General features: G+C 40.6%; 1 protein-coding gene across 9 annotated transcripts in view; it reads left to right on the top strand.

Annotated features, from left to right (window-relative positions):
- The window catches only part of Cac (cacophony), an 81368-nt gene that overhangs the window by 9474 nt on the left and 51932 nt on the right, over positions 1-19962 (top strand). For all 9 annotated transcript variants that reach the window (XM_064127654.1, XM_064127661.1, XM_064127657.1 and 6 more), the window contains exon 2: positions 10105-10326. In XM_064127654.1, the coding sequence (XP_063983724.1) occupies positions 10106-10326 (221 nt within the window). In that variant the 5' untranslated portion in view covers position 10105. The remainder of the gene's footprint in view (positions 1-10104; positions 10327-19962) is intronic.

Consider the following 19962-nt stretch of genomic DNA (forward strand, 5'->3'; position numbering starts at 1 on the left):
GCCAATTTTACATTTTATATTTGTTTTTTCAAAAATTTTGAGAAATCCCCGCGATTATTTGGAAGAAGATAGATGGACTTGGTGAATTTGGGATTAGTTGATCAGGTATACAAACTGGTTGTTTCCGTTAATTGGATCTGAGTGGATACTCTTGGTCGAGGAATATAACGCCAGTTTGCCTCAGTTATACTGCGGAATTTACCTGATGACAGATTAAATGGAGCTAGGGTATGTGGGATTCGTTTGATAAATGGCTTGACAGTTGCTTTCTGATGAAACAATTAGTGAGATCTTTCGTCATACTGTTATTGTTGATAGACATCATGTGGTGCTGTAGATGGAGATCATTCAATTGTGATAGTGAGATGATAGACATTGCGCTGAATGATGATTACGTGACGGCTCTTCTTGGTACATAGTCGGGAAAGCCTTTTCTTATCGCTTTATTCTCTCTCCTCGCATCAAAATTATTAGATAGAAATTTACCTGACGACCAATGCATTACATTCACCGGCATTTGTCATGGTCTCAATCCTCTTTTATTTCCACCTTTTCCCGAGCGTTTTTTACTCGCTTTCACACAATTACCGCTCTTGCTCTGGCGACAGAATAATTTGTCTCTCTTTCATAGCATTGAGGGGAATCCAATGGGGACAGAAACACCTCATGAAAGACTTTCAATGCGCTTTGTTTCCCTCCACACTCGTGCTTTTCATTCTTCGAGTTTTTTTTTACGTTTCTGTGAGAATGACAGTTCGGTTCATATAGGTGAGAAATGGGATAGATGGGGTAGTTTGAAAATTCACTCGTTCTCAACTTTCCTTATTTAATTTTATTATTAAACAAACGAAGTACAACAACTTTTCACCAACTCCAAGTAGCTAACAAAAAAATCACCAATTACGATCAACTCATTGCCCAAAGTTACTTCAAACATCGGATGGAGAAAGTGTCATAATTACGGACTCTAGCAATGTCATTAGCAGAAAAGTTTTCCAATGAAATAACCAAAGTTCTCGGTAGTTGAATGAGACGGGAGCGAAGGTAAACACAGTGTGCACTGAATAACTTTACATGGATCGAGTCCTTTTCATCGGTTTCGTAATTATTTTAATTCTGTTTCATGCCACTATCCATCAAATTATTCATATAAACAATTCATATGAACAGTAAATACTCAACAAATTTCCTGGTCTTAAAGTTCTCCTAAAAAAAAAGTCCTATTTATTATTTTCTAAATCACCTCAAAGTTTCCTTATTACCTACTGTGATCCCTCCATACCCCGGTAAATTATCCAGAAATCCACCCTCTGAAAACTGGATTCCCGCCCAAAGTTTTAGATGAAACTCACACGCAGCGAGTTAACTTTATTGAGTAAAATTCACTTTTCTACCGTCCCTCATTTCTCCACCTCTCTAATCCAAAGAGTAGTTTTCATAAACCTAAAACTCTGTTGACCATATAAACAAACGAGGCATGTGGTAGAAGTAATTAGAACGGACGGTGAGTTAATGGTAGCTGACCAGAGTAGCGGTAGTCGGACATTTATTCACGTACGCGTGAGGGAGATAGATCTGCAGGACAGACAAGATAACATCCCGTACTTCCGACATTCATTCGAGGGTTCTGATGCAATGAGTAATAGCTTTGGGTTGCTCATGGCTTGCAAAACCATGCCCCCGCAAAAAGTTGATTTCTCGCCCAAAAAAATCCAAGCCTAACCCCTTTGATTTGTTTGAAGGAAAATCACATTTCTCTTCATGCCAATACAACCTTCCCATGTGTAAGAAATGCGAGAAAAAAACATTATTTTTTACTCACAAAAAAAAAATCTAAGGCCAAGTCCCTCGGGTATACCTATATCTGTTTTTTTATTGACCTCGCAGAGGAGTCATCTCGGAAATCGATAGCCGATAGACTTGTTGCTCTCCCCGTCAAGTTCGCTACAATGAACAAGCCGGCACCACCGAATTGCATACAGCATTGTGGCCGTAGCTCGTTAATACCGGTTATTTAATAACAAATGCCGCGGTTGTAGTACCCCTCCAGAGAGTTATTTCATTGACATTACTGGCACTTGGTTGATGGCGATTGCAATGGAATTAGCTGTCAATCAATATCAACATCAATGATTATTATTCGGTTTTCCGTTCCGAAAATTCATTTTTTTTCGGCCCTGAGAATAATTGGGGTGTAATAGCAATAAAAGCCGCTGTCAGTTGAAATTCATCTGAAACAAAATATCCGTAATTGGGTATTGGGAGGGCTTTAGAGCTCAATACTTTATACTTCCTCATTGGCCAAATTATTCACTCATGGGAAGGATCAAAAAAATATTTTAAATACGATCTCGTCTGCATTTTTTTTATCGAAAAACTTTTCTTCTTTTTCCTCTCAATCAACGATCGATGGCTTTTGGTCACACTGGACTAATCTTATTGGCTTTCATTCTCGTTTCACCCAAATCTTCTCATGATGTAGCCATTTTTCTTCGTAAATCCGGGAGAAGCGGAGGGAGAATTCTTGATGTTTTTATGGCGTTTCAATCTGGATGAGAAAGTCTCTGGATGAAATACTAGAGAGATGAATTCCCAGGGCAGTAGTGCGTGAACGTGAGGGGACTTTGTTTCTCGGTCAAATGGCACCAGTCGAAGGGTTGATGAAATGCCTTGGCTCTGTCAACATCGAGTTTTTACAAGTTGGCGTTGAGTATTGCCTCGCGATGAAGGTATCAACGTTTTTTCATCTTCAATTGACATTTTCAACTGTATATTTCCTCACCCGTTACCAATATTTTTCATTTTTCGCAAAAAACCGGCTAAATGAAACAATTCACTGTGGTCCATAAACCCAACAACATCAATCAACGTGTTATATACGAGGTTGATGTTTCCGGAAAATTAGATCGAATGCGTAGACGAACCCATTCACTCGAGTATAGCAATTTCCGCTGGAGAACGAATGTTCTTTACGGCGCGGAAGTTCGTGACCTTTCGCCGGTTCTCCAGGTTCATTAACTTCATTTGAGAACCACACGAGGGCTTTACAAAATTGAATGTCATCGTATACGGAAATTAGACAGTCTGTTTCACCTAGGCGTGGGTCATGTTCATGATAGCTTTCCAAATTAATTTCTCTCTTCTCTAGCCAAAAAACTTGTCCTAAATTTTTGTTCTTTATTCTACTCGTTTTAACATTTAATTCTATTATAATTAAATTAAATTAATATTTTTAAAGAATCTTGGAACGCTTTAAACAACCCAAAATATCCAATGCAATTTAATTGAGAAATCGCATTATTCGTCGAATAACTCCATCGAATTCCAGGAAACGGGATAATTTCAATTAAATTACACTAGAGAAAGGTAGATTAGTTTATTCCCCGTCGTGAGTGGTGCGACTCGATCGGAAATTTCACATTGACATTATTACAATGCCCTCACCAATCTCACCTCCACATGCGATTGATGCAAGGACCCATTCCCCTTTTTCTCACTCAATAACTTAATCAATTCCCCAATCACTGCATTTATCTGATGGGCTTTATGCCAATGGCGAAGAGTTTTCAATGTAAAATTTCTAAAAGTACCCGTACAAAGGGAACAATGGATGGGGATGAAGAAAAACAAAATCAATGACGGGGAGGGAATATTAAATTTCCACGATGCCAGACTGCATCGAGGGAAGGATGGTATCCCTGGTGTAAATGAGACAGAGCATTGGAATCTCCCCGTGAAATGGGTGGTGAGAGCAATTTATGAGCACCCTGTTGCTGCACCACTCTCCCGTTTTCTGGTGTACGAGGACTCGGACGCGCTGCACCACTGGGAATATAACATTTAAATTTTCGGTATCTATGCGTAGGTGTTGTATATGTGATATATAATACTCAAGAATTCTGCTCGACAAAATGCCTCTGTGAAAAATTTTAAAAAATATGGTGATAGTCAGCGATAGCCACGAGAAGAAAAATTTTCATCAACCCAGTGCGAAATACCATTCATCACTCAATTTCACGACATTTTTATCGAGGCAATGTTTTCCCTCCAAGTAATCGCTATTTATCTCAACGAGGCACGCATGTAATCAGAAATCTTGCGGCTAAGCATGAAAAATGTGAGGAAAAGTACTACATACAGCACGTGAAAAACAACGAAAAACTTGACCCGAAAAATTTTTGAATCATCCTTCACTCATGGAACAGGATGTCACAGTCCTGAGGAGTACACATGCGCTATGTATGATGGGAAGAGGACGAACGGAAGATGTTGAGTTGAAATTTAATAAGGAAGTTCATAGGATACATATTGAACATCCCTTCGAGGCTGTTCCTATATTAAATCTCCCGGGGAGACTGATTTTATGGAGAGGCACTTCCGTCATCACATTGGAAATCATTATTTTTTTTCGATTTTTTTACAATGATTTTTTCACGAAATTTTAATTTTTGATCAAAAAAGCATTAGTCAGTCAGAAAAGTATAAATTACCGATTGAATAATGATAGAACGCCAAGGGTATATTTCTTTTTTTTTAATACTCTATTTAGATATGAATTTCCTCAACACTTGTATCGTTGAAATACCGAAGAGAAATCGCGTCTGAAAACTCGGAGACGGAAATGAAGAAGACTAAATTCAATATAGGAAGAATTTTAATTGGACCCCCTGTGGCTGTCGCCGGTAACAAACAATTTTTGTAAAAGGAGTTTTCGCGCTTCTCAGTTGCATGATATAAATACCCAATGATAAAATATAATATTTTCGGGGATGATAAATCGCATTAAATTGAGTGATAGTGCTATCTTGGCGGGGCTAAGCACCGGTGTTTTCACTCTTTCAGGGCTGGTTTTTTTTTTGCTCGTAAATCATGGAGTGATGAATTGGGGATGATTCACTGTAGCAAAATTTATACGTGGCTGGCTGCCCAGAAGCTTTTACCAAACGTACACGCGAGTTTCGGATCGAAATGCATGAGCCTGAGGAATTCTTTCCTCCTCCTTCTCCTCCCCGTCTTGGGAGATATATCATAGGGAATAGCGACTGGTCATGCACTTATTCACGGGTAGATTGGGGAATGACTTGAATATGGGTGTAAAGCACATCTCAAGTTGTGGTTGAATTATTTTTTGAATCCTATTGTGAAACTTTTGGGGAGCAGAGTATCTGGATTGAGGCATAATGGAGGTCATTATTAAAAAATTGAAGACGAAGAAATTTAACGTCATTTTTTAGAGTAATGTTTGTTATATTTTATTTATTATCATATTTGTGAAAAATTAGTCTCCGTGCATGGAGATTTTTGAGGAAAAAATAAAAGCGGGATTGGCATGAGACGTAGCGAATTGCTCTGTTATTACAAGCCTATGAAACAATTTACGACGCATATATTTCATGCAATATCAGCGATCTCTGGTATCATGATAACTCTGGAGGGGTTTTCCTAACAATGGCAGTGCAACCGTAACATTCCATGCGGAAGTGACGCGATATTAGAGCGGGTATACGACCGAGCCGAGTACCCCAGTGAACCAAATGCCCATCCGACGGGCCATCTACACCACCCGCACTCACCACAATCAGACTGTAAATTTATACGTGAATGATACGTTGGTAGTTGAGGCAGAGAGAGAGAGAGAACGAAAAAAAATGTACGGAAAATCAATAGGTGCGTCGTCTTATCTCGATTGTCCCGGTTGACGTATAAACGATCGAATGGAAGAACTGAAGTGGTAGATAACGAGCTGAGGTACAGAGCTACATGTACTAATGAGCTACTGGTGTCTAGCATGCAAAGCTCATGTTGAACGCTTGAAAAAATATTTGCAGAGGGTATTAGAGCCATTCCAGCCGCATTTTCAACTGTTTTCCTCTTCCGGGGGTTTACTGGCAGCTCCTCCCAATAGAAGAATCTACAGCTTGGATGATAGAGGGATGGATCGATCACAGATGAGAGCTATTAGTTAACTATTTATACAGTGAAAGAATTTTCTTGTAGTTAAAATTTACTTGTAGTTAAATACCTTTGCTGTTTCGGAAATCAATGATTCTCGCGAATTGAAAAGTTTGCCTTCAAGCTTCCTTGTATCCCGCAACATTTCTCTTCCGCTCCTGAACTTTCTTCGTCTTAATTGAAGCATTCCACGTAGCTACGTGCTTGAAATATCACTCCATTATTTTTTCGTGAATAGAATTTGTTCCCTGAAATTTTCGTCACTTCCATCCCCTCCCCCTGAAAAATTCAACGAGGAAAATACAAAAGCCAAATGCCTCGAGGGCATCTTTTGGGCTTTTCCACAATATCTGCTTGATGTGTCGGCTCGAGCCACAATTCCTACGATAGACCCACCAGACGACTACCAGCCTATACAATCCTATCGCACTCGTTTTATAACACCGGAAGAGGAGAATCGATTTTCACGTTAGTCAGGCATTTTTTCTGTCCGTCTGGAACACTGGCAGCTGTTCTCTTACACCCGGACCCATCAATCATCACACGGATCCTCTCCTATGGGCTTTCGGATCGATTGGCCGTTTATTGCGCTCATAAAAGTGGTGACCTATTATTCCCCATTGATCCCATCGGCATTTTCGCAAGTATGAGCGCGGTCTTTGACCTCTAGACTTGTTCCAATCGATTTTTAGTATATTTCTTCGCATATTTTATTTCTTTTTTCTGCATCATGCAGCTCTCCATGTCGACCATTATTGAAGTCACGGAATTAATCTTTATGGGGGGGAGGGCGAGAAAGGAGAAATTCCTGAGGAAAAATATTGAACCCCCGAGGGTAACAGACGTGAATTTTCACCATTTACTCCACTGGGTTGGTTTGAGAGAGGCGATTAAGTGGTCCTCGGAACATCAAAGAATAGAAAATATCACAATGCTCTGCACTCGGAATAATTGCGAGGGCCTTTGCTATAGTTATATCGATAAGTATCCCCGGAGGGGTGGGACTACACTACCTGCTACGTCAACCATGGCATCTTCTCCTAGTGAGCATGAGAGCAGCATACATCTATAGGTGATTGACGTGAGTGGCGAGCGACAGGAATTACTTGGATATAACGAGCTAGGGGCATTTCAAGAATCTCTGTGACGTGACTAGCAGGAAATGCTGCTTGTGAATGATATAAGAGAGTTGATTGGAATCGACTGTTAGCCCTTGAGAGAAGAAAAAACAGTGGGGTCCGTCAGCGTGAGACGCGCATTCGGAGAGATAGGTAGAAAAAAAAACATTGGCTAAAAATTCCGGCTCATTCCTTGGAGAATTCCGTTGGAAGAAGTGACATCATGTAACGTAACGTAACGTAACGTAACGTCGTTATAAGGCGTTGATTTATTGAGTCCAGTGATGTTACGTGGAAAAATGAACTGTTTATGCAATAGTTGGCCCCGTTGGGTAGCATAGAGAGTGAGGAGAAGAACGCCTGTGCATGTAGACACTCATCAGTAGAGACATATCGGTTGAGTCAGACCATGACGTGGGTAGCTGGACTGTTGCTGGGAGACCAGTAGGATAAGAGCTCCCGGCGTGTGCCTAGCAACAGGTTGCTATCCGAAAATCTCAATGGGAGCCAGTGACCTCTGTGCACTCCCCCCAGTGAAAATTATTTACTAGATAATTTTTTTTATCATTATCCCCTCCGATCTTAGCCACGGAATTACATTTACTTTTTTTTAACACATGGTCAGACGGCAAATTCTCTCTCACAACTTTCTCCTGGCGAACGTCGTTTCTACATGAAATACTCTTTGTCTTTCATGCTCACCGATGTTTTACTGGCTGTCCTTGATGCAACAACCATGACAGCATCGACATCGCCAGACTCAAGCGCTTTGATCAATTAATATGTCTGCCCAGCCAATTAGCCCTTCTGCTACATCTCCCCAAGCGAGAGCTATTGTATCGTTTCCCGAATCCTGTTCTTTCATGTTTCAATTTTGTCAACTACATTATTCAATTATCCCTCAGCTACACATGGCCTCAAAGAGACACCGATGTTTGCAAAAGTTGATTCATCAATTTCAAATGATTTAATCAACATCTGGTATCCGTGTTTTCCGTTCGTTAACTGACACATTAGGTTTTGATGCACTGAACTGTACATGGGCCTACTGTCACAGCAGCGTTTTATGATGTGAGGTAATTTCGGTGATGAATATTCAGTACCGTATGTGGGGCGGGGGGAGGAATAGAAATTAAATCTTCATTCAGATGATGGGATTATTGTTGCTGGGATTCATGAATATTTGATGCGGTGGACAGTCGACGATGATTATAATGATGGACAATGTGGAATATCAAGCGGGTCTTCAAATTCGTCAGTTTTTTTTCATTTGATTATCGCTTTAGGTTTGTTTAAAATTTTTTAAAAATAATTATCTTTTAAATTGAGACAACTCATTTATTTCCTCAAAGTAGTTTTCACTGGTATAAGGTCTGATTGATTTCGATTAATAATATTTAGCACGGGCGAAGGTTGACTTTAGAATTTCCCTGCAAGTCTGTTCTCTATCAGCTGGGGGCATAATGCACAATGCCACGCAGCAATTCAACTACAGCAACTTGAATAACCTACATCAAACTCACCACTTCAATAACTTTAGGGCCAAGTGTATTTCGACAGTCTTCTGAGTTTGATGTTCCAAATAGACCTTGGTTCTGGGAGAAAATACTTCACAATGAAGTTGCCACACCGAAAAAATGATTTCGCCACAGTTTGGATTAGGTTATTTAGTATTTCAACTAGTTGTAGATATTTTGTGACTGAAGAATTTATGAAAATTCACAAAATACTTTTGTTCGCTCCCATAACTGATGTCATGGAGTTGGATGTCATGTCCAACACCCCTAAAATACCTAAACGATTAATATTATTATCAAAATAATTCACATTATTTCGTTGCTCCCGTTTCCACTTGATCCGTGAAGGATATATCAATCATTACGGGGGTAATCAACCCGCATTGTGGACTCGTTTGTCCTCCTCGCCCTAAAGTCAACTCGCAATCCGTCACATCAGCCACCCCAAGAACGAACGGCCAAAGCCGAAGTCACGCACAACCTCGAGAATAAAACTGTAATTCTCCCAACTTTTTCCACTTTACACTTTCAGTAATCAAAAGTTGGCCGAAACCGTTTCATCTTAATTCACGGGATTATCACCGCCATTAGAGTTTTTAAAACAACGCTTCCCGCCTCTTTCGCTTCCCCTCATTTATTATATACAATGACAATATTACAAAGATGGCTGATTTTTAAAAAATCAAACTGTTATTAGACGGACAATTGAAGATAATTGTTATTTCCTTGTTGATATTTACAGAATACATTAATACTAGAATCTTGCGACTCGACTTGACTCGTGAAATTGCCTGTGTCCCTGCACTTAATATCAGAGATTATAGGGGAGATTGTTGACGCGTATGGAGTGACTTGAACCGCAAAACACCACCAAGTACGTGGCATGCCATTCGGGGCATTTGGAGCCCATTTGCGATTCTTCTAGTAAAAGGGCCCGGATTTGGGATTACAGCGTTTTTCGTTCATATCTTTGGAAATAATATAGCTAGGGCAATTTAGCCAACGCCATTCAATTCGTCAGACTCGTTGACTTTTAACTAAATTTACAAGTCGGTAGTGCGTTACGAAAATATTTTCTAATAATATAATTTACTATTTCTGACAATATGTATTTTAAAATCATTCAAAGGTCCCTCCTATGACAAAATTTTTACGCACCCATTGCATTTCATTCTATGTTGATCTGCGAAAATGTAGTTTGGAGAGTAATTACCACTGAAAAACGATCAACTATCCGAACTGAGTTTTCCTTCTCTTAGGCGAGTAAATATACGTAAAGGTAACCGTGTACGAACGAGGATCGCGTGACTTTATGTAGTCCCTTGATTTGCCATGATTAAGCCAGTCAACCTAACCTCATTAACCAAATGGTATTTTACTTAAAAATATCTCTTATCCACGACATTGCTGTTGCTCTTCAGCTCAAAAGAAAGAATGGATTAACTTTATTGATTTCCAGAACATTTTCTGATTGAACATTCAATGACAACAGCTCATGAATTTGAATTTGTTATCAGGATGCTGGGAAGCGTGGGAGGCCGGCACGTGTCTACGCGTCGGCGTGGCAGTAGTCCGCTGGTGCGTGTCGGTGCGGGCCTCACGCAACATGGGACCCCTGGGGAAAATTCACTCATGCCATCCGATGCACCGAGATACACAAGGCGCCGGAGGGCTGTCACAACTAGTGATCACAAGAGCTGTGCCCTCATTCAAACACGCCTCAAGCTCGGTGATATCATGTGAGTCGTTTCCATTTTTTTACATATTTTTATTCATCAAGGCGGGAAGGGAGATTTATGTCGATAATGTAGGGTTAGACACGTCCGATGCTAAAATCGTGTCTGTCGATAACTCCATTTGTTGATGAATTTATTGCTTACCGACACGATGCCGGTACATCCTGTAAATATATATCTGGGTCTGTCGGTAATGAAGAGTCTAATCACTTTGATAGAAACCTAAACATAAAATTCGGTAACTCACAGCTCGGGTCATTTATGGTTTGTTATCGACTACCACTTGCACAGCCCCACTTTACCGATATTACTTGGGTTAATAAAATGACGACATAGGCAGGCGGTCAACTGATACCGAGGATCGGTAAAAACGAAATATTACGAACAAAAATGTATATTACAATCAGTTGATGAAGAAGGAACATAGAATAACCCTGCGGAGTGACTCTAAAAACTACTTGGCTTTGTTCATAACGTTTATCGATTAGCCTTCGATTGTTTGGCCATTAGCTTTTATTTTTAGAAAACCCCGGCCCTGTCGTTACCCCGATACCCACAGTTCTAATTGAAATTTCCTCTCGGTGTAGGCACCTCATCAAACTCTCCCGGATACAATTCATGATTTTAAGCTATTCAAGATGATTCATCTAATTAATTAATCAAATAGATTTTTTTGTCCTTTTAAAGGAGAATTTTTCTCGGGAAATTTTTCGTTTCAATTTTCCACTATTTTCTCGTCCATGTTGTACAGCTTCAAGGCATTCTCGTGTTCATGAATTACGTACATCGTTGCCGTCGTGCACAGCAACCAGAGATGTATCCCCTTATGACCTTTGATCTTCACCGTGGCGACCGCACACGCTCGAGCCATCACTGTAGACTGAATTGCCAATCGTTTTCACAACCAAGAGAGATGTATAAATAATAAGTAGTGCAGTTTTACCTTCTACTCGAGTCTTTATCTATTGATAATTTATTTATCTACTGGTAACAACTGGATTTTTTTCGTTTAAATATTACGTTATGGGATGAGCATCTTTGCATTTCTGCACTTATTTCTTCTCTCATTCATGTCAGGTATTAGTTTTTAATCTCTCGAAAAGTTTCACTAACGTTTGATCATTCATCTTCACCACTCCCAGTTAGCCCACGACTTTACTCCAACATCCACTACTGTATTTCCAACAATCTATCTCGAAGATTCCAACCCCTGTTTGGAGGGCATTACTCATTCACTCACGTCACCACGCAGAATCGATCCAATACCGTGATCTCCCAATTTTTCATTTTTTTTTCTCTTGAGGATTTGAACAATCGACGATGCTGATTGTGATGGAAAAATTCTTTCGGAAAAAGAACGAGCTGGGGCTGTAGTTTTGAGAAGCGACGTTGAACTTAGTCTGAGCAGGAATTCTCAATTTTTTAGCAAAATGAAAAATTTCAATATTCCTCGAAATATTGCATCAACTAAAAATTGCAAAATTTTTAATATCATAGTAAAAAAATACATAGTCTTGCCAGCCGCGGTTCCCCTTATAACAGCCAGTTCTCCCTTCGAAGAATTTCTCACAAAAGTGCAGTGAGAAAATAAATTTCCCTGAAAATGCGTCTGCCCGATAAAGGGATGAAGGAATGAGGCGAATGGAAATAAAGTGATGAGAAAAGAATATATATATAAAAAAAAGTTGTGTTGGAAGGAATTTTGGGGGAGACGAGTCGACGGACTCAACTCGACTCGGGGGCGCCTGCCTGCCACTGCTGCCCGCCGCCGTGAATCAATACCCGCATTGCGCGTGCCACCTCTCTCTCTCTCCCTCCTCCCTCTCACCCTCTCCAGCATTTTCGTCCGAGCGTCGCCCGTTGTACACCCTCTTCTCTCTTCCTTCAACTAGTTACCATTACATATTTTCCCTAAAGGTTTATCCCAAGACAATGTTAGCTACCCAAAATTTAGTCCGCTGGAATACCGGACAAAAAAGTTTTCAACATTCGATCTATTACATTCTCATAAGTTATTGATTTTTTTTTCTTCTCACGCATTATTGACGAATATTTGATTTTATTCTTATTAGTTTTTAGACAATTTTTCTTAATATATATCGAGAATTTTGTAACTGCTTACGTCAGTAGTTGCGAAATATAAACATTATCCATGAAAAAATTTTTCTCCGGTGATATACTGAAAAAATCCGGCTGCAACCTCGAGAGTATACCTCCCTCATTTTCGTACCCATCATATTGGAACTCACGCCGTATATGGGGGTGTGGATCATATAGAAACAGCTACATAAACGAAAGCGATAAGCATGGGACATTAAAAGCTGTTATCGTTTCGACAATGGGAACATCCTTCCAACATTATTTAAATTTGATTCTCTTTGCATTCAACAATTTGGCTCTTGAATCCTTAAAATTTTCTTGAGCCTATTTTTAATTTCAAAATGTCATGAAATAAATCCCCAAGAAAAAATGTTTGGAAATCTACAATGAGAGAAAAATTATTTTCGCCCAGCTGGCTACGTTAAATCAATATCGCCAGTAGTCAATTAAGAATTTAATAATCCTGAGATATGCCCTAAGGAAGCCTCGCGTAATCCCTCCTTACCTTACTTCTCTCAATTAAAAAAAGTCCCGATTTCCTGTACGTGAACAGGCCATCTCATCCAACTCTAAAAAAAACGTAGAAACTTGTGGAAATGCTGCACACGTGTCTGCAGTCGTAAAAAAAACTTCGCTAGACACTTTTTTATTCACTACGAGACACGTGTGTGATAAATAGATTGAACTGAGAAAATTAATGTGCAAAGTAAAATCATTGAATCTGACATCCGATTTTTCAATAAAGAAGAAAGGTTCATGGGCAGACAGCTTGAATTTGAGATTTCCATCAGATTCTCATCGTCCGACTCGACGAATTGTGAATAGTAATTAGAAATCAATAATCAACTAGGTTGTTCTCTGAACTGAATTCTTAGGTCCTTTCGAGAATTCAGTTGCATTGAATTTTTAAATCATTGCATTTTCTTGATTTAAACTTTGCTAATGAAAAATTATAGCCCAACAAATTTATCAAACTGGAAATTCTCAATTGTTCTTGATGAGCGATTGTACATCCAGGGATTCACAGAATTTTCATCACGCGACACAGCCATGTCCGGCCCCCTACCAGCGCAGAACCGTCTCTATATATATACATTATCGGCGAGACGCTGATACTATTTCTGAGCCGAACGAATAATTCTCACATTCGTGATTTTAATCGGATCATTCGATTGATCGATCAAAGACCGCTTCAATGACGTCATGTCACTCGTATAAATAACGAATGATGGGTTCACGCCCTAGCGTACAGCGTTTTACACGCTGGTGCGCCTACCATTTTTTTCAGATATAATCTCCATTATAAATACTGCAAAGTATAAATTAATGGAGATGAGAGGAGACGAGTGAGGCGCCTTGTACTACTCGTATATGAAAAATAATGGTAAAATATACACCATAAGAAATCGAATAAAAATTGCTAAACGTTTAAAAATTTGTCAATTTATTAATTTTTTTCGGGCACAGAAAAACACAATTTTTTTCCAAGATTTCATTTTTTGGGAAAAAATACGTGAAAACTTTGTGTTTCATCCAGCAATGAACATAAAAATCCCTCTCTTTCACTCGCCATTGGCAATTGCACAAATTATTCCGTAATTTTACTGAACATTGCCCACAGTGTATGGACATAAGGTCATCGGTCTCATGTATTTCCCTGATGCAATATAATTACGCAACGGATAGAAGCAGGGGCTAATCGATTTACATCATCGATTTTCCCTGTCAACGTGTGATCAATTCACTTTCGCGATGATGGCGTCACTCAAGAGTGCTCTCAAAGAGATAATGCGGGAACACTGAGGGATAAAATATGAATTTTTTGGTACTTTTTGCGATTAATGAGAGTGGAGACGAGGGGAGAATTACTTAAATCCGAGTATAGCTTAGTGTAGACAATAACTGCGGGCTATAATATTGGAAAAAATTTTCATTGATTTTACTATAATATAATTTTTCTAACGAAAAAATGTAAAATATCATCTAAAAGTCAGTATTTTTTCAAAAAACTAACTCCCTCCCTACACGGACCCATCTGAATTACTCTCTCCATACAGATAAACAATCCCCCCTCCCGATAAACAATTCATTTCTCAAAATCCCCAACTCTCCTCAATATGAGTTATTCACTTCATGTCTCCGATATTCATCTTTCGATTTCACTGGAAGATGCGCCACCTGCGTGAGTTGGCAGGTGTGCCATACAGTGTCCCGTCAAAATCATGCAAACAAAGACATCCGCAGGCCCGGAAATCGTTCCCCCACGTCCCAGGGCCAATGAATAATGCCGCCTTAGCAGACAAACAGAGTGATATTATTGCCCTGTTGATGGATGAAAAAATTAAGGAGACATAGAGAGAGAGTGAGATTATGAATAAGCAGAACTGTCTTATGGTGGGAGCGGGCGGGGGGGGGGGGGATAATAGTTTGATGTCTCATATTTAGGCCAAAGCCGCCGGCAGAAGAGTTGAGCCCGTCCCTTCCTCGCTCTCTCATTTCTCTCACTCGTCATAGCACATCGCAGAATCACTTCCCCCACTTTTATTCAGTTTTATCATGAGTCTCTCATGGGCATCTATCTCCATCTGTCAACCACCGACGCACCTCATTGAATTCATTGTCTTCTCTCAGCCGTTTTTTTGGTGGATTATTTTTTTTCTTATTGCGGGAAATGAGGGTTTTTTTTTCTGCGAAATTATTTTGCCCTAGTAGAGGGAAAAGGGCATACCTCCCTCCGATTTCTATCCGTTATCCAGAACATGAAATTGCGTGCCTCAAATGATGAGGGTTACTTTTAAAAAGGCAGTTCACAAGAGGTCGGCCTCTCCATTTCCCATTGTTTATTCGGTGTACATTGGTGCCATGGGGATGAACCAGCGGCTTTTACCCCTCCCCTTGCGTTACTCGTAGTGTCAACGGCTGTATTTCACCACGTTCGCGGATATAACGCAGGGGTCTCGAGTAAATCTAGGGCACTGTGCACCCGGGATCCCGAACTCGGTCAAGTTTTCTGCACCTGCGAGCCCAAATATCGACTGGGATTTCATGTCTGGCCGGTCGAGGACCCTAACTACTGGCATTTAACAACACTCGAATACGTTCTCCTCATTAGTTTCGAGATGAATAACCATAATTTTCTTTTAGACTTTCGAGGTGAATTAATTGAATTCAGTGAATTTTTGAGGGGACGACAAAGCCACAAATTTAGGATGCTGCATTAGTATGTGATAATTGAATAAAGTATCAACATGGCGAATTGGCACTGGCCACCATCGTGCAACGCAGGCAGGGAGATCCGTTGGACAGGTGAAGAGAGCCGAGAACCTGCAGTCGGGGGAATATCCGTCGAATGGGATACTATTTCCGAAGGAAATTACGAAACGGAGCTGTTCCGCTCGTGTCAAGTCCCAACACCGTCCGGATAATCGGATCCCCTCCTGAATTGCAACGAGTGGAAAACAGCGGCAAGGGGGTCTGACGGACATGTCTCTTCCGCGGGAAATTAGGATTGAGTCGTTCGAAAAAATGTGGCATCACTGACTACCCCTTTTTTCAACTTTCTATTTCTCTCATTTTTTTCTCCTCTAAATATTCCACTTTTACCAGAATACACTGAACAAAACTAATTTTTCCTAATTATTCATACCAATGTTATTATATTTTATTCTTAATCATCATTGCTGTTATTTTTAATTGATTTGATATTTTTAAATCAAAGTGGAATAATTGAAAAATATTAAAAAAATAAATTTTGTAGAGTTAATGCGCTGAATCGCGAACTTGAATTCCATTTCTCTCGTTACGAAGCCCTTTCACTCGAAGTTACAACTGCAACTGTCATTATCAGGGCTGTCCTTTGTTTCCGAGGATTGCAACGCTCGCTGGGTGAATGAGCGTATCAAATTCGAGCACCTCAAGCGAAATATTCCACCCAGAAAGACTTTTGTCAGGGCTATTGTTGAAAATTTTGACTAAAATTCCCGGTACAGTGCGTGAAAACTTTTATTAGATTCTAGGTCAAATGGAATTACGAGGAAAATTGTTATTGAGTATTTAATTCCGTAAAAATTTTATGCAAATCTCTATGACAATATATAATTAATGGTAATTAAAAAATTAAATATAATTCAATTCAATTTAACGAAAAATCCTTTGATAAACAAAAAATCTTAACAATGTCAGGAGAAAACACAACATTCGATCCCTTTAATATAGAATTTTTCTTCGGGAATGCTCTCGGTATAACGCAATCAGTTAGGGGTAGGTGGGCACGTTCTGTGTATATGTGATGGAGGAAAAGAGACAGCCCGATAGAGGGAAGAGCATTGAGTGGAATCCAAGTGCGAGAGAGAAATTCTGGGGTTAGTGAGGGCGAAGGGGGAGAGGTTGTAATAGAAGAGCCCAGTAGAAGGGGTAGGCCGCGGGGGTCACGGAGTGCGCTGACCTACTGTTCCACATTCGCCCGTTCCAGCCTTTTCGAAGTTCGCCTCGCCACCGAACCCCAGAAACCCAGAGACCACCCCTCGCGCACTTCTATCGTCTGCCCCTTTTTCTCCATTCTTCAAAGACTGACGCTTCGTTTTTTTATCGTTACTCTTTGCCCATACTGTTCGTTATTTTCTCCCATAGAAAACATGGACGTCGTGCATACACCGCCCGGCGATTCAATAACCCGTGGATCTGATCCCTGCCCTGAACTTTTGATATTTCATTGTTATCCCTGGGTGAAGGAAAATATAATGATGAATTGAGTAAACTAGCATTAGATAAATTCAGCAAAATCTTTTAAAATGCTACAATAATTGAAAAGTATCTTGAAAATGGCGGCAAGTTATTTGAATTTCACTCTACCGATTACCGAGGAAGTTTTTCAATGTTAAGAGGTGATTCGCAGGCATCTCGCCCCAATTTTTATACGAAAACTGTAGCACGTGGAGAAGATGGGATGAATGGATTAACGCTGGTCAAAGGATTTTTAGATTGATTGTCGTATGATTAATACAACGAGCTGTGACGATTCTCTGCCACCGGGCCCTGGATAACCAGCCAACGTTCCTATGTTTCACTGGCTGGACTTGGGTTTCATTTTTAACGGTTGGGCGCATGCCTGGGACACCCTCCCCTGTATTGGTTGAAACATACACGCTTCAATATGCAGCTTCACTACTGTGTATCTACGCCAGACTACTACCATCTTTATTAGTTAACCCCCTGCTGGCATCTGGTGGATTGGGAAACGTAGCACAAGAGCGAAAAACGCTTGGGATGGAATTGCTTTATTCGCGGGCTTTTTTCAAATTATGATTTATCAAAGGATCATCGTATACCGAAAATTTTCCTAAATTTATTCAGTTTATTTATTTATTTACTTGCACTTTATTCATCGTTATTCACAAATACCAAAAGAAATATTATTAATAAATGAGGAAAAAATCGTGAAATTCCCTCAGCCCCATCCCTCTCCTTCGGCCCTGAGTCGCACCTGCGCGAGTGCGATAGAAACCGAGTGAGAGGTCGCCCGGGGTGCGCGCTGCGGAGGGTGATAAGACACCCTACCCCGAGTCCAAGTGAGACAGCGCCCAACCGCGTGAGGCAGCCCCGAGCGAGACAAACCTACGCCCTCGCGCCTCCTACCCTCTGCACCGGACAGAGAAAAGCCGTGGGGTGGACGAGGGGTGCCCCCGAGCTTTTGATAATGGTGGGGGATTGAACGAGAGAGCGTAGTCGAGCGATCGTCCCGCTGTGGCCCCACGAGCTCGATGCTCGCGTAGGTAGTGAGTGATTCTCTTGCGATCGGACAAACGGCTCCTTACCGGGGGTGATTTTTTTTTTAATCATCAGACGGAACTGGACTGTTCGACAATTACGAACGCGAACTGTGCTGGTTAGCGAGTTAGTGTTTCAAATAAATTTGAAAAAATAAACTCGAAGGATTGGGAAGAACAAAATCGCGCGTTTGTGTGTGTGTATATGTGTGTGTGTGTGAGAGAGAGAGTGTGTGAGAGTAACGCATAGTCCACTTGGGGGTGGAAAAAGTAGTTCGTCAATGTGGCGGGGAAAAGTGCGGTGGAGACGACGAAGGTCGACGGATTAAAAAATGAAATATAAATAAATAAATAAATAAATAAATAAATAAATAAATAAACACACTAGTTAGGTAGCAGTGCCATGGATTGATCAAGTGGAATTTCACAGTGTGTAAATAGAATTAATTAATATAAATAAAGTGAATTGTGGCGGCGTTCAGGAAGACGGAAGGTACACGGGCTGTTGTGGTGACATCAAGGAATCGGATGTTATGCGCCGGTGGTACAGTGGTGGTTGATGTGCCGAGAGGTGTGTGTGATGAGCTGAATAAGAAGGAGGTTGTGTTTGTTAATCAAGTGGTGGTGATTGTTAGGGCCGAGTCAGAGGGCGACGAGGAGGAAGACGAGGAAGACCGGATTGCCAGGGTTGTCAGGGGTAAATTGCCCCGTGATCAGGGGGTACGGGGGGTGATATTGGTTTGTGGAGTTATTGTGGTGATTGGGGGGTGGGTGATTTATCACGGGAATCGCCAGCAGGGCACAGGGCTTGAACGCATGTAGGAACATGGCCGCATCCAGCCCCTGCCTCCCTCTAGAGGTGAGTGCCATCTGACTGTCGAGTTATGGATGGATTTAATAATTTGGGTAATTGGCAATAGTTTTTGGGGGGATAATTAAAGGGTGGGAATTTTGCTTTGAATTTTTAGACTTGGAATTTTTTTTTTTGTTGAATAAGTGGATGGGAAAAATATATTGCTGAATTTTAGACACCCCATTAACATGGTTCTTAGACAATAGACAGCGATTGGATAAAATGAAAGTTTTGTGAATGCCAAAAAATAAATTCAAATGGATGAAATTGGTGGAGAAATTTGGATAGTTGTGAGCGGTCAAGTATTCAATGGCATTTTAATTTTCAAGTCCACATGATGGTGAAAATGATTAAATAATTGATGAATTTAAGAAATAATTTTGCCAGAAATGAATGTGGTTGTAATTAGGGATTGTGGGGGCTCTTGGGGTTTTGTGATACATGCCGGAATCTTTGGTCAATAGTTTTAGTGATGAGGGGTCCAGTGCACCTAGGGAAGGTCGGCAAGCCAGGGCGAGGGGGCGGACCAATCGCAGAATTGTGGATATCACTCTGCGTTTCATCAAAAAGTGCGTTTTTTGGGTGTAATATGCAACTAACGTGGTCTAACCTCTTGTCGAAGGATTTGGGGAGGAGTGGGGGACGGGTGGGAGCAGGCGCCCTTCGCGAACATTCATGCGATACGAAAATAGCAGGCCGTCGACGTGGAGCGACGGGAATTTTCGCGGTGGTTGCATAGCGCTACTTTTGGCGGGATTTTTAAATGAAAAAAATTATTATTTGTTAGGTTCTTGAGAATGGTGTAATTTTTCTGGTGAATAAATTATTGCGATGAAAGGGACGGGGGCAGGTGAGGCGATTGAGGGAGTTTTAGAAACTTTCCTAAATCGTCCTATGCGTTCCAACGATATTGACGATTAA

The sequence above is a fragment of the Diachasmimorpha longicaudata genome, chromosome 9, assembly GCF_034640455.1.
Source record: "Diachasmimorpha longicaudata isolate KC_UGA_2023 chromosome 9, iyDiaLong2, whole genome shotgun sequence".
In the NCBI taxonomy this organism is placed as follows: Eukaryota; Metazoa; Arthropoda; class Insecta; order Hymenoptera; family Braconidae; genus Diachasmimorpha; species Diachasmimorpha longicaudata.